The following is a 15833-nucleotide window of genomic DNA, read 5'->3' on the forward strand; positions in this document are numbered from 1 at the left end:
TGGGAGCTACATCCGCGCTCCTGCTGCTAGAGGTCAGCGGGCTTTGAGAACTACAGGCACGCGTCCCTCCCAAGCCCTGGGGGAACACATATTCATATGAGCCGTGTCCTCAACCACCTGCACCTTCTTCTGAAGCCTCCCCTGGAGCCAGAGCTCTTTCCTCTCCCTTTCAGTCCATGGCCAGGGCCAACTCAGCTGCTGCCATATCCAGGAAATAATAAATGGGAAGAAACACTTTGCTGCATAAAAACTAGGGGCCCAGCCCGGGCATGGTGGTGCATGCCTTTAATCCCAGCACTGGGGAGGCAGAGGCAGGAGGATCACTGTGAGATCCAGGCCACCCTGAGACTACAGAGTGAATTCCAGGTCAGCCTGGACTAGAATGAGAACCTACCTCGAAGAAAAAAAATAATAATAATCTAGGGGTTCCAGGGAGATGTCAGTGGGAAAGTACTTGCTATACAGTGTGAGGACCTGACTTCGGGTCCCCAGCTCCTATGTCAAAGCCAGATATAGCAGTGCACACCTGTGATCTCAGTCCTGAGGAGGCGGGGACAGGAGGATCCCTAGGGCTTGCTGGCCAGCCAGGCCAGCCAAATTCATGAGCTGCTGCTCAGAGAGAGTCACTGTCCAAAAACGTAAGATAGAACTGCACATGATGGGGCCAGAGAACACCGGTAACGATAGGGAAGGGCTTACAGCTAATTACAGAGATAAGAAAGGAATACTGTGCGCTTAGGCGATAAGGAAGGGTGATGTGGAGTGCATAAACACGATGTATATGCGCAGAAATTTAAATTAAATAAAAAAGAATAAAAGGGCGGGAGGGGTGGCTTAACAGTTAAGGCGTTTGCCTGCAAAGCCAAAGGACCCAGGTTCTAGTCCCTGGGACCCACGTGAGCCAGATGCACAAGGGGGTGCGTGCATCTGGAGTTTGTCTGCAGTGGCTGGAGGCCCCGACATGCCCATTCTTTCTCTCTCTCTTTCCCTTTCTCTGTAAAAAAATAAGTAAATAAAAACAAAATATTAAAAAAGAGGCCGGGCGTGGTGGCACATGCCTTTAATCCCAGCACTTGGGAGGCAGAGATAGGAGGATCACTGTGAGTTCGAGGCCACCCTGAGACTCCATAGTGAATTCCAGGTCCGCCTGGGCTAGAGTGAGACCCTACCTCAAAAAAAAAAAAAAAACTTTATAAAAAAGAAAACAGAAGAGGAAAAATATATATGGTGGAGAGAGTTGAGAAAGACATCCCAAGGTCAACCTCCAACCTCCACATGTACGCTCATTACATGTACATGTATGCACACACATGTGCCCACACACATTAAAACTTGCATGCATATATGTACACATACCACACAACACATACACATGCAGAAAACATCCAAAACCAATAGAAAACAAGAAAATGTAAGTGGAAAAGATATAACTTTTATTCTGAATATTTCAAGCTACCCTTATTCTGACAAGACGTCTTTAAATCTACTCTTTGTAGATCTCTGACGTTTAGAGGACTTCAGAACTGGCTCTCAATGAATAAGTCAGGAGAAGCGTGACTGTCCCCAGTACTTACCTGTAATAGGTCAGAACTTCCAGGTCCGCTCTGGTGCCTTCCTTGGCTTCCTGGGCGAGGTGTCTGATGGCTTTGCCATGAGGTTCCTTGTTGCTGTCAATCCAATAGAGCCAAACTTCCTCATCTTCAATGTCATCAGAAAGGATGGAGCTCTCCATGGGGTTTTCCATTTGCATAGATACCAGCCTTGAAATCAATGACATGAAGAGATCTATTAAGAACATGCTTATAAATATGATTTTAAAAAAACACTGCAATGCTTACAAAAATAGTAAAAGACAAACAGATGCCTCCATGGAGTGGCTTACTTTGTCTGAATGAGGATGTCCGCATTTCCAGGGCTCAGCATGAATTTGCAGATGAGCTCTTGAGTGACAGGGATCGCTGTGGTGTTTGACACACACAGATCAGACAAATAATCCAGAAATCTGGGAAGTGAAAAAGAACATTTAAGTGACATTAAGTCAAAGCACTTTAGTAAAGTTATCACAACAAAAAATATAATTTGGAGTTTAAGAAAAGTCATCTGATAATTTTTTGTCTCTGTGTGTAGTGTGTGTGGTGTACTGTATGCACAGGTATGTGCAGCTTCACAAGCCCCGTGTGTGTGTGAAGGCCAGCGGAGAATTCTGATGTCTTCCTCCGTTATCTTCTGCATGTTTCCCTGAGACAGTCTCTCACTGAACCCAGAGCTGCTGGTTTTGGTCACACTGGCTGACTACCAGCCATTCTCCTGTCTGCGCTCCCCACAGGTCTGGGGTTACAAGTGTGTGTACCCACACCCAGTTGCTTACATGTGTGCCGGGGAGTCAAACTCAGGACATCTCAGGCCCTGTCAGGCCTTCTTGCTTGTGCTCTTAAAACCTGACTCGTCAGCCTCTTGATGTACTTTTAATATTCTTTCAATGCAACATTATTCTGTTGCTTATTTCCCATGTTTTAAAGCAAGTCAACCAATTCTTTTTATTTTATATAAACCTTTATATAAACCTTATTTTAAGAGTAATGTTTGCTTTCTCTATTTGATGAAATTCATCCCTCAGCATGGTAACCATGCTTAGAAAATTAGTTATCTGCCCTAACATGAGTCTCTAGAACTGAATGTCAAGAAAAAAAAAAAAAAAAGCAGAACAGAGTGAATGTTGTACGGAGACAGGATTAGAGGCAAGCTCATGAAAGTACCCAGGGCTGCCCTAGTGAGAGGCCTTTCTACCAGCTAGTGTTTAATTGCTGCACAACTTGGTGACTGAGAAGACACTGTGGATGTGTCTGGGGCTCTTCTTGTATATTCATTCGCCTGGCTTAACTAAAGACAGTGCACTCACAGGGAAATTAGACACTCGTGATTTACTAGTATCCTCTACCCAACCAATAGGTTGTTCTTGAGTGCATTGTTTGTTAGTATGGACAGAAGCTCAGGACTTTCTGGGCATGGTGGCGCACACTTTTAATACCAGCACTTGGGAGGCAAAGATAGGAGGATCACCGAGTGTTCGAGGCCACACTGAGACTACATAGTGAACCAGGTCAACCTGAGCTAGACTGAAACCTTACCTAGGAAAACAAAAACAAAAAGAAGCAGGTCAGAATTAACTGGGATGGGATGGGATGGATGGTGGCTCATACTGTAAAGCTAGCACTTCAGAGCCTGAAGCAGGATGACTGCTGAAAGTTGCGGCCAGCCTGAGCTACAGAGCGAGGTCCAGGTCAGCCTGGTCTACACAGTGAAACCCTGTCTCAGAGAAGTCCCTGGGTTTAATTCCCAGCACCAAAAGTAAATAAAGTTATTTCATCACAATAAAATAAAATAGAGATAATAACACAGGACCAATTTATCTCACTAGAATATGCAATATTCTCATGAGATTCTCTGTGTGAATATGTCTGGGGGTTTTGCTGCTTCTTTTTGCAATACTGGGCTTCTCATTCTACCACTAAGCTGAGCCCAGATTCACATTCTACCACTGAGTCATCTCCCCAAGTATCATCTTGAGTTCATTTAGAAACAGGGTCTCACCAAGTCTCCCAAGCTGTCGTTCAACTCACTCTATAGCCCAGGCAGGCCTGAAACTTGTGATCCTCCTGCCTCAGCCTCAGCCTCAAGTGCGTTGAATAAATTATGTAAAAAGCCACATATACATGAAATCAAATATTAGTCTCAGTCTGTGGGCGCCACTCTATAGAGGGGAGCTTGCCTAGCCTGTGTGACATCCTAGACACCAAAACAGACAACAACAAAAAAAGGAGACAAACAAATAAATATATCTATAAAGGGCTCTGAGCGCCCACACGACAACAGCTCTTTAATATACATAGCTACTATGGCAATAAACACAATGCTATCTGTGCAAGTTAGTGCTATAAAAGAATCTTTTTTAACTTAAAAAAAAAAACCCGCCATCCCCACTAGAGAAGAACAGGCTGGAAACACTTCAAACCTGGGCTCACGGTTCCTCCTGAGCAAGCTGACAAATGTCTCTATCTCTTTGGCTGTGATATGTTTCTCTAGTAGTTTTCTGTTGTTGTGCAACAAGGCTGTGATCGTATCTTCTGCCAAAATATCATAGCCAATCTGGGATTGCATGACACAGAAATTCTTAGCAATATACTCCTGCGCAAAAAAAAAAGGAAAAGCTGTGAGAATGTGCCACCAGATGGCCAGGATGTGTGAACAGATTCCCTGAAGGTCAGCTGTGTGGTTTAATTAAGTCAAAATAGAACTCACTGAAAGCTTTGTCCAAAGAGAAACAAGTAAATAATTATTTTTTAAAATATTTTATTATTTAATTATTTGAGAGAGAGGCAAAGAGAGAGAGAATGGACGTGTCAGGGCTTCTAGCCACTGCAAACTCCAGACACATGTGCCAACTTGTGCATCTGGCTTATGTGGGTATTGGGGAATTGAACCTGGGTCTTCAGGCTTCATAGGCAAGCACCTTAACTGCTAGGCCATCTCTCCATCATCACTAAATAATTCTTAAATACAGCAGCTTGAGGAAGCAGCATCTCGAGAGCATGTGAGCATTTATAAAATTTAAATTATAACAAAGGGCTAGGGTGGCTCAGCGGCAGGGAACTTGCCTAGCATGGCCAAGTCTCTGGGTTCAGACCCCAATACTGAAAATGAGTAAGTAAGTAAATAAACAAGTCATTAGAAATTATTTTTTTAATTGGCCAGACCTGGTGGCACATGGCTTTATTATTATTATTTATTTATTTATTTCTATTTATTTATTTGAGAGTGACAGAGAGAGAGAGAAAGAGGCAGAGAGAAAGAGAGAGAATGGGTGCGCCAGGGCTTCCAGCCACTGCAAACGAACCCCAGACACGTGCACCCCCTTGTGCATCTGGCCAACGTGGGTCCTGGAGAATCGAGCCTCAAACCGGGGTCCTTAGGCTTCACAGGCAAGCGCTTAACTGCTAAGCCAACTCTCCAGCCCTAGAAATTATTTTTTAACATAGGTACTTACATTTTTGTAAGTGGAAAAACCAAAACTCGTTCTAATTAAAATACCAAGTTTTTATACTATAGTAACTCAGGCTTTCATTAGTCTAAGACAGGCTCTTCTAATTCTCACCAAAATGTCATTAACATTGATTTTGGGCAAAATTATGCCAGCCAATGACTGCCTGATGTTTCATTCCTGAGGTATAGGAGTCTATGTAGCCACCTAAAGATCTCATGTGGGTTTGGGTTGATTTTGTTCTCAGAAATATACCGCAGTGAACATCTTCTCTTGGAAATAACGGTAAAAACTAAGAGTGGGTCCAATCATTAAAAGTCTATCAAATATAACTAGTCATGTTATTAATTATACCCAGGCATTTCTTAGAGGTTTCTGACATTCAGACACTGCATGGGAGATTACAGATATGGCCGTACATAAGGCAGAGCCACTCTCAGCATGCTAACATCCTACTGAGCCAAATGAGGACAAATGAGCAACCAAATACTATCATTGGACATGAGGGTGAGTGAAATGAAGCCCAGAGAAGGGAGAAGTGGCAACTTCACTGCCTCAAAAAACGAAAAAAGAAAAAATAGAGCCAGGTATGGTGGCGCAAGCCTTCAATCAGAGCATTCAGGAGGCAGAGGTAGAAGGATCGCTGTGAGTTCAAGGCCACCCTGAGACTATATAGTGAATTCCAGGTCAGCCTGGGCTAGAGTGAGACCCTACCTCGAAAAACCAAAGAAAGGAAGGATGGAAGGAAGGAAGGAAGGAAGGAAGAAAGGAAGGAAGGAAGGAGGGAGGGAGGGAGGGAGGGAGGGAGGGAGGGAGGGAGGGAGGGAGGAAGGAAGGAAGGAAGGAAGGAAGAAAGGGGAAGGGATGGGAAGGGAAGGGAGGGGAGGGGAGGGGAGGGGAGGGAAAGGGAAAGGGAAAGGGAAAGGGAAAGGGAAAGGGAAAGGGAAAGGGAAAGGGAAAGGGAAAGGGGAAGGGAAGGGAAGGGAAGGGAAGGGAAGGGAAGGGAAGGGAAGGGAAGGGAAGGGAAAAGAAGAGAAGAGAAGAGAAGAGAAGAGAAGAGAAGAGAAGAGAAGAGAAGAGAAGAGAAGAGAAGAGAAGAGAAGAGAAGAGAAGAGAAGACAAGAGAAAAAAGAAAAGAAAAGAAAAGAAAAGAAAAGAAAAGAAAAGAAAAGAAAAGAAAAGAAAAAGAAACAGAGAAGTGGCAACTTGAAGTGAGAGGGACTGAAAGGAGACCTTTGTGCAGGGATGGAGACGGTGACCAGAAGTCAGTCTTGGGAAGGCCTGGAGAGGAGCAGGTGAGGCAATGAAAGCTTCTCACACTGAGGCCCTGTGGTGAGGAAATGTGGCTTGCTGAGTTCTCTACACTAAGGTGGTCTTGCAGCTATTGTGTGGTAAGGGATGGAAAATGAAGAGCTGAAAGTGGACAGGTGGTCCAAAGAGTCCTTGCGAGTTGAGGTAAATGGAAAAAGTGGTATTTTCCAAATTCTTAGTGCAAGCAGCTCATCTGTGCAACCACAGAATTCGCAGGCTTCCTCCCTTTCCACCATGAAATGCTTCCATTTCCCTAGATTTCTCCTTGGGAACCTACCTCTATTTCTACAATGAGCAAATGTATGGATTAGAAAGTGGGTTTGCATTGGGTAAAAACACATCTTATTCCTTGACAATGAAACTGATGTGCAAATCTAATTACATGCCAGGCAGGCTTTCTGTGGTCTTTCAGAATTACAGCTTTGTTATTTATTGGTCAGCCAATTAAAGTGAATATCTTCCACAGCAGACCATTTTGAAGACATGCGTTGATTTTCACACTTTTATGACTATTATACTCACCCTCGGCTAAACGTAAAACTTCCCAGGTGTTGATAAAAAATTAAATGGAATTAGACACATAACCATGTTCTATAAACAACAGTAAGTGTTGACCCAGTACTAGATATGGGGGTTAGCACTGACTCACACGTGGACCCCTGTGCTATGAATTGCATGTTACATATGGGGACAAAGGAAGCCAAGGTCATTCGTGCGAATAGAAAGGAGAAAGTTTTTCGGCTACATTTGAAATTTTTTTTCCTAAAAACCAACAGGGCTGAAGAGATGGCTCAGCAGCCAAGGGTACTTGCTTTCCAAGCCTGACAACCCAGATTCAATTCCCCAGTACCCATGTAAAAGCCAGATTCACAAAGGGGTGGATGCATCTGGCGTTAGTTTGCAGTGGTAGGAGGCCCTGGCGTGTCCATTCTCATTCTCTCTCTCTCTCTCTCTCTCTCTTTCTCTCTCCTTCCCTCTCTGACTTTCTCTCTACTCTACCTCTCAAATAAATAAATGTTTATTATTATTATTTTATTTGTTTTTTTGTTTGACAGAGAGAGAGAGAGAGAATGGGCACACCAGGGCCTCCAGCCACTGCAAACAAACTCCAGACACGTGCGCCCCCTTGTGCATCTGGCTAACGTGGGTCTTGGGGAATGGAACCTGGGTCCTTTAGTTTGGCAGGCAAATGGCTAAACTGCTAAGCCATCCCTCCAGCCCAATAAATGCCTTTTAAAAAGAAAAAAATGCAACAGAGAGCTACTCACATAAGTAACGTTTCTCAAGGTTGTAACCAAATTCCTGACAAGAAGCAACTTAAGGAAGGGATAGTTTTTAGAGAAGGGCTGCTGTGTATTTCTCCAGACCCAAGATGTGAAATGGAGAGAAATAAGAACAACTTCACTGCACGAGTAAGTCCAACCCTCACACAGCAAACATCTCCAGAGGCGTTGCTCTGAAGGCCTGGGCACCTGGACATCATTTAACTTTCAGGATCTATGTTTCCTCCAGCACTCCCTTCTGCCCTGCGCCCGGCGAAAGGTGGGCAGTGAAGGCAGAAAACAGAATCCTAGGGTCTGTGTTTTCAACTGGAAAGAAAGGAGTCCATCGCTAGGATCATATGAGAACCTGGCGGTTTGAATGTAAAGTGTCCGTCCATCATAGGCAGAGGTTTGAATATTTTACCCCCAGGTAGTGACCCTGTTTAGGAAAGACGGGGACCTGTAGGGGGCAGAGTCTTCATGGAGAAAGCACGTCATGAGGGTGGGCCTTGGGGTGTTTCACTCTGGCCACACTAGCTCTCCTCCACACTCTTACTTCCTCTCAACTGACATGGCAGCGTGAGCCAGCTTCCTGTTCCTGCCAAGCTTCCCCTCCCATAACCTGACTTCCCCTGGAAACTGCATGCTGAAAAATCAACCCTTGCTTTCCTTAAGCTGCTTCCGCTTGGCTATTTTGTCTCAGCAATGAGAAAGTAACTGGCACAGAAATTATTGAAGGATGTGCTCCTACTGTCCCCCCGCCCCCGCTCCTGTTTCCTGCCATATTATTTAACTTTCAGCTAACCCACTTGCACGTTTCTTAACCTTGAAGCAGAATTCCAAAGCCAACATACTTTAACATATTCTTCTTAAAGAAAAAAATAAAAAACATTGTTTTGGGCTGGAGAGATGGCTTAGCAGTTAAGCGCTCGCCTGTGAAACCTAAGGACCCCGGTTTGAGGCTCGATTCCCCAGGACCCACGTCAGCCAGATGTACAAGGGGGCCCACGTGTCTGGAACTCGTTTGCAGTGGCTGGAGGCCCTAGCACGCCCATTCTCTCCCTCTCTCTCTCTCTCTCTCTCCTTCCTTCTCTCTCTGTCTGTCACTCTCAAATAAATAAATAAAAATAAACAAAATATAAAAAAAAAAAACATTGTTTTCCTGCTAAAGTACTTTCAAGCTACAAAGAGCCAGCAGGGTGACAGTTAAGAGCCTGAGTGTGCTTACTGGATCTGTTCTTAAAACTACAACCTGGGCCAAGCGTGGTGGCGCACACCTTTAATCCCGGCACTTGGGAGGCAGAGGTAGGAGGATTGCCGTGAGTTCGAGGCCACCCTGAAACTCCATAATGAATCCCAGTTCAGCCTGGGCTACAGTGAGACCCTATCTCAAAAAACCAAAAAATAAATAAATAAATAAAAATAAAAATAAAAAATAACCTACAACCTGGAAGCTAGGGTAGAGCTCTGTAGTAACATCTGGTGCGTGAGGCCCTGAGTCCAATCCCCAGCACCACAAAGGAAACAACCACAAACACACACACACAAAAAAAAATCTATACAAACTTAGGTAAGTTCCTTGACTTCTCTGTGCCCAGGCTCCTCATCAGAATGCATTTGTGAAAACTGCTTAAAACCGAGCCTGGCTCAGAGCAAGCACCGGGTAAGCGGCAAGCCATTCCCAGATGCCATCTGCTCTCCAGCAAGTGACTCCAGGCACTCTTTCCCAGTCCTTCCTCATGGACCAAACTCATCAAAACCTCGCTGAAGCTTTCTCCCCTCGTGCTGGTCAAGAAGAACACAGGAGAGCAAGCAAGCCCCAAATTACGGTTAATTTTTTTGTTCATTATTTATTTATTTATTTATTTATTTATTTATTTATTTGAGAGTGACAGATATAGAGAAAAGACAGATAGAGGGAGAGAGAGAGAGAATGGGTGCGCCAGGGCTTCCAGCCTCTGCAAACGAACTCCAGACGCGTGCGCCCCCTTGTGCATCTGGCTAACGTGGGACCTGGGGAACCGAGCCTCGAACCGGGGTCCTTAGGCTTCACAGGCAAGCGCTTAACCACTAAGCCATCTCTCCAGCCCTATGGTTAATTTTAAACAGGCCTATGTTAAACCCTGACGCAGTTGAAGGCATGTAAAATTCACGTGTGCTGAGATAAAAGGAGACTGGAAGTAAATTTCATTTAGCTGGTCAGAGCTTTGAGCCCCATTGCTGGACCCTTTTGAGAGGTGCCTTGTCTTCAACAGCTCGGACGACCTCACGACCCTAGGTGCCTTTCCAGCCCCTTTCTTGCTTCCTGCACGTATCTCAGATGCCGATGGCATTCCATTTTCCACCAGACGATGCACCGCTGGGCACACCTGGTTAAGGTCGCACCTTACAAGCCCTGGCTCTAGAGCACACCAGGGCTGCCCCCCGGCTCAGCAAGAGCCATTAACCTGTCACAGGGCCCACATAAACACTCAGAGCCTCCCAACCCCAGCAATTCTAACTTCATACAGAAGAACGAATCCCGGTGCTCGCGAATACTTACAAACGGTTCTTTGAGGCGCCGGCACGAAACATCTCATCACAGGATCAAATTTCCCCTTGCTACCGGTCCACACTTCACAGAAGGCATCCGAAAAATAAGCGTGAAGCCCAGCCCGGATGAGGGTCCCCTGGGGCCTTACCTGATTCTTCCGGTAGTCCTGCTGGGAGTGACGCAGCACTCGGTAGCAGAGGCGCAACATGTACTTGTAGGGGGCATACCGCTGGTCGCCCAGGTCTTCGAGCCTCAGCATGGCACCCTCGCCGGCTTTCTCCTTGAAGGGTGTTTTGAGAATCCCGAAAACCTGCCAGGGATAACGGGAAGAGGCGCTATTCTGATGAACAGGGTGAAAATTCTGCAGCCTATTGCGTTTCTGCGTCTTCTGCAAATAACAGCATTGAGTCTATAACACTTCCATGGTATCTGAGCAGAATCGATGCAAAGTGGGGAGTGCTTAAGGGTACAGGGGTCTCCCCCGCATAATAATAACACACCAACCAGGCGCCGCTGAGAGAGCTCCAAAACCTAAACAAAACCATGATTTAAATAAATTGTTGGGGGCCCGGAGAGATGGCTCAGCAGTTAGGGCACTTGCCTGCAAAGCCTAATGACCAGGGTCTGATTCCCCAGTACCCATATAAGCCAGATGCACAAAGTGGCACACGCACCTGGAGTTCATTTGCAGTGGCTAGAGGCCCTGGCACACCCACACACCCACCCACACACACCCACCCACACACACACTCATTATCTCTTTGCTGGGAAATAAACTTATGTTTAAAAAATTAAATAAATTTCTTAACTTTATTTAAAAATCATGTTTCATTTAAATGTGAAATAGTAAAGGTGTTATACACCAAGTTACATGAACATATTCAGATGAACCAAAATATAATTTTTATATGATTCGTAGTGTCTTCTAGTGTTTCCCACAACTTTCACAAGCTATTTCACATAAAGGGGCATTTACTTTTGACCTGAATCACACATCAGAAGGTTGCTTCCAAATATTGCTTTTCCCTCTTTCTAGGTAAGAGGAAATAACAATTCTGAACACGTATGTTCAGTAAGTTTCAGCAAATCCAAGCGTGTGAAACCTCGTCTAAGATGGTGAATCCACTGTCCACGGTCTACAAATATGTGGTCAAAGCAATGTGAAAAATAAGGAACCACAGTACAGCCGGGCCCAACGAACCTAATTCCTGCTAGAAGGTTCGAGGTCGAGAAGCATTTAGAAAGCAGTGGGGAAGGGACAGCAGAGGGGTATCCTGCAGTGGAGGCAGGGGGTGAGAAAATTACCTAAGAAAGAACGTGGACATCAAAGCCAAGGGCATCATTGCAATAATACAGAATGGGGAGGAGTTATCCTTTGCAGTTTATGAAATATGAAACTATGCTTAGGAGTTTTGTATTTGCGAAGCCTTGAGTTTCATATTCATGTTATAATATTTATATATATTATATATATGAATTTTATTTTATATAACATTCATATTTATAATTACAAAATACACTTGACATATATTAGTTATAACACTAGTAAATCATCTAAGGTACTAGAAGCACTAGAAATCAAGTTTTGTTTTACAAAAGAATTGCTGATGTCAGAAAAGACTCTGTCCCATTAGACTTCTGACCTTTTACTTAATTTATAGTTTAGACAATCAGCTATAGATATTAATCAGCAATACATCTACTGTGTTACTTCCCCAACTCAACAAGGACATGTGTGCTGACATAACTGTTGTGTTCTTAAATATCTGTCTTGACAGCATACTCAGTTAATGCCAAAGCCAATTATCCTAAGTAGCCAATAATAAAATAAACACAGCTGGGCGTGGGGTGCCCACCTTTAATCCCAGCATGTGGGAGGCAGAGGTAGGGGGATCGCCATGAGTTTGAGGCCATCCTGAGACAACGTAGTGAGTTCCAGCTCAGCCTGGGCTAAAGCAAGACCCTACCTCAAAAAAATAAATAAATAAATAAATAAACACAGAAATGCAGCTGTGCACGCTGTATTGGAAATGAACCCATTTGCTGTGTGCCCTGAGCAACCTCAGGACGACAGGGCACAGGGACAACTATGGTCTTTCTGGGAAAAGCTCTGGCATGTTACAGAAACAACTTTCCCACTTTCCTCCTTCCCGAGAAAGCAGGAAAGAGGAAGGAGGCAGGTGGGAAAGGCACTTTCCAAGTTCACCTGGAAAGTCAACCCAGAAATCTTTCGACGACAGTCTCTGAAGACATCTTGGTGGCTTAGTGTGTCTTGGAGACCTGTGACAGGCACCTCCATACTGGTCAGCCCTAAACACTCGCTGCCTGCTTTTACCTCCATCCTTCTAGAATTCCCTTCTTCAACCATGGGCAGATTGATTAAGTTTCTTCTAGTGACTCACAGAACTGACGGGTTTGACACTTAAGAGAAGCTTGTGAAGAAACTATGGCCACATCTGTGGTCCCCCCCCCGCTCCGTTCACTTCTAAGTAAGATTGCTACATGAGCCATCTGGGTAGAGATGTCTCCTCCAGTCAACCTTGAGACCACAGCACTCCCATCTGTGACCTTGACCTTGACCCTGTGGAAAACATGGAGTCATAATCCCCACCCCCCACACACACACACCAAATCCACACCTCAATTTTTCATCCTCAGAAGTAGCAGTAAGTGCTCGCTTGGGGGTCATTTGTTACACAGCAATATATAACAGATAATTGATACAAGAACATTCCTGACACTGTAATTCCAAACGGGAAATAGGCAAGTCCATGAGAAAGTTCACCTGGGCCAGTATGTTTTGTTCCCTCATTAGTTTCTGGCGTTCACGGTTTGGCTTGGTGATGACCACATCCAAAACTTCCTGTCCGTTGTTAGGCACGTCGGCAACAAAGAAGATGAGCTCTTCCAACAGTTTAGTTACAAACCTGTCATGAAGTGGGGGAAAAGAAGGTTTTCTCTGACTTAATTTTATCAAGTAAATCTGAGAACTGAAACACTAATAAATTTCAAGTGATTTTTAATTTTAAAAAAGTATTTAATCAGGGCTGGAGGGATGGCTTAGTGGTTAAGGTGTTTGCCTGCAAAGCCAAAGGACCCAGGTTCAATTCCCCAGGACCCACATTAGTCAGATGCACAAGGGGGCGCACACATCTGGAGTTCATTACCAGGGGCTAGAAGCTCTGGCGCACCCATTCTCTCCCACCTCCCTCTCTCTCTCTCTTCCTCCTTCCCTCCCCCCTCTTTCTCTGCCAAATAAATAAAAATAAAAATATTTTAGCCAGGCATGGTGTCACACACCTTTAATTCCAGCACTCGGGAGGCAGAGGTAGGAGGATCGCCATGAGCTCAAGGCCATCCTGAGACTACATAGTGAGTTCTAGGTCAGCCTGAACTAAAGTGAGACCCTACCTCAAAAAAACAAAAAAATATTTTTTTGAAAAAAGTATTTAACCAGCAAACATGGTTTCTAATACAGCTGCAAGTCAACTCAACTTGACGACAATATTTCTTATCCAGTTTCTGCCATCCCTACTTTGCCTCCGGATCTGAGCAGGTATTGTAAAGTCTATTAAGAAGTGAAGCTCAGCAGGCTGGAGAGATGGCTTAGCAGTGAAGCACTTGCCTGTGAAGCCTAAGGACTCTGGTTCGAGGCTCGATTCCCCAGGACCAATGTTAGCCAGATGCACAAGGGGGTGCATGTGTCTGCAGTTCGGTTGCAGAGGCTAAAGACCCTGGTGCGCCCATTATCTCTCTCTCTCTCTCTCTCTCTCTCTCTCTCTCTCTCTCTCTCTCTCTGCCTCTTTCTCTGTCTGTTGTTCTCAAATAAATAAAAATAAACAAACAAAAAAAAGCAATGAAGCTCAGGGAGCCCCAAGAACATAAGAACTGATAAGAGAACTCCAGATTTCCCTTGGTTTTTGTTTGGTTGGTTGGGTTCTTTTTGTTTGTTTGTTTGTTTTTTGAGACAGGGTCCCTGGCCTGTCCTCACCTGCCAGTGCTTGGATTCACAGGCATGTGCCACCATGCCCAGGTTTATGTGGCCCTGGGGATCAAACACAGGGCCAGGAAAACAATCTATCACTGAGCCACATTTCAGTCTGACCTTCTTTGTTGATAATAAAGCAAAAATAGAGCTTAGTGGTTAAGGCGTTTGCCTGCAAAGACAAAGGACCCAGGTTCAATTTCCCCAGGACCCATGACATAAGCCAGATACACAAGGTGGCACATGCATCTGGAGTTCTTTCGCAACTGCTGAGGGCCCTCACATTTCTGTCCCTCTCTTTCTAGTAAATAAATAACTTTAACAAAAATAAAGCAAAAATACCTAAAATAGCCTCATCTGCTTACTGTTAGAATAACCATTCAGTTCTGAGTAGAACAGTGACAAAAGCTCAATGGAAGAATCCATGTTCCAGAAAAACACGGGCTGCCTCCTGCTAGGAGCGTCTGTAGCTGGTCCCACCGCCAAGCAGACCTCGCGGGAAGGAATGGGGAGGAGACCCACCACGACCCACAATTCAGTATCAACTCCACAGGGAAGTTCCAGGGAGTCTACATATCCCTGGTGTGTCTATTTTAAACTTTAACCCAATTTTTGTGGAGGGGGGTGAAGCATGGGTCTGGAGAGATGGCTTAGCTTTTAAGGCATTTGCCTGCAAAGCCAAAGGATCCCAGTTCAATTCTACAGAACCCACAGAAGCCAGATGCACAAGGGGGCACAAGCATCTGGAGTCCATTTGCAGTGGCTGGAGGCCCTGGCATTCCCATTCTCTCTCTTTCTCTCTCTCTCTCTTTCTTCCCCCTCCTCTGTTTCTCTCTCAAATAAATAAATAAAATATATATTTTTTTAAAAAAGAAAGCAGGCTGGAGAGATGGCTTAGCAGTTAAGCACTTACCTGTGAAGCCTAAGGACCCCAGTTCAAGTCTCAATTCCCCAGGACCCACACAAGCCAGATGCACAAGGGGGCGCAGGTGTCTGGAGTTTATTTGCAGTGGCTAGAGGACCTGGCGCACCCATTCTCCCTCTCTCCCTCTCTCTCTCTTTCTCTCTCTCTCTGCCTCTTTCTCTCTCTTTCTATCACTCTCAAATTAATAAATAAAAATAAACACACAAAAAAAGCAGGTCCACCTGATAGCATTTACTGATGTACTAAGGTTTGACCTCAGACACAACCACAGACATATAAAAGACAATTCGTGATCTTCAGATGTGGTGGGAACGTCTGCAGTTTTGGCTTAATGCCTTCCAATCTCTTCAGGTATTTCAGCGACCTGGAATTAAGTGGCGGCTCAGTGCATATCTGCTCAGTGCACGTGCAGTTTGAGCATAAATATTTGCATTTTCTTTTAGAACTATTAATAAATTTCCTCAGGCTAATTCAACAACTGTATCTAGGTGTTTAGGATGGAAACACTGTTTTGTACACAACCCCAGACTACTATAGAAATGGGTGATGGTTCATGGAGTGATGAGTGAGAAAATCAAGCCTTTTAATTTATTTATCGATGTGTACATTGGGCGTGTGCATGGGGAATCTCTTGCCACTACAAACAGAGTGCCAGACACTTGTACTAATTTTTGTGATTCCAACTTTATGTGGATGGATAGGATATTGAACCCGGGCTGCAAAGGCATCTTTTAAGGCCTAAGCATTGCCCCAGCCTTGAAAATTAAGACATGAATGGG

At 44.7% G+C, this 15833-nt stretch overlaps 1 protein-coding gene across 2 annotated transcripts in view; it reads right to left on the bottom strand.

Annotated features, from left to right (window-relative positions):
* The window catches only part of Itpr2 (inositol 1,4,5-trisphosphate receptor type 2), a 457151-nt gene that overhangs the window by 310133 nt on the left and 131185 nt on the right, over positions 1–15833 (bottom strand). For both annotated transcript variants that reach the window (XM_045139538.1, XM_045139536.1), the window contains exons 14-18: positions 12930–13071; positions 10293–10454; positions 4013–4185; positions 1883–2002; positions 1575–1760 (exon numbers count right to left, since the gene is read on the bottom strand). In XM_045139538.1, coding sequence (XP_044995473.1) covers positions 1575–1760; positions 1883–2002; positions 4013–4185; positions 10293–10454; positions 12930–13071 — 783 coding nt within the window. The remainder of the gene's footprint in view (positions 1–1574; positions 1761–1882; positions 2003–4012; positions 4186–10292; positions 10455–12929; positions 13072–15833) is intronic.

The sequence above is a fragment of the Jaculus jaculus genome, chromosome 22 (assembly GCF_020740685.1).
Source record: "Jaculus jaculus isolate mJacJac1 chromosome 22, mJacJac1.mat.Y.cur, whole genome shotgun sequence".
NCBI lineage: Eukaryota > Metazoa > Chordata > Mammalia > Rodentia > Dipodidae > Jaculus > Jaculus jaculus.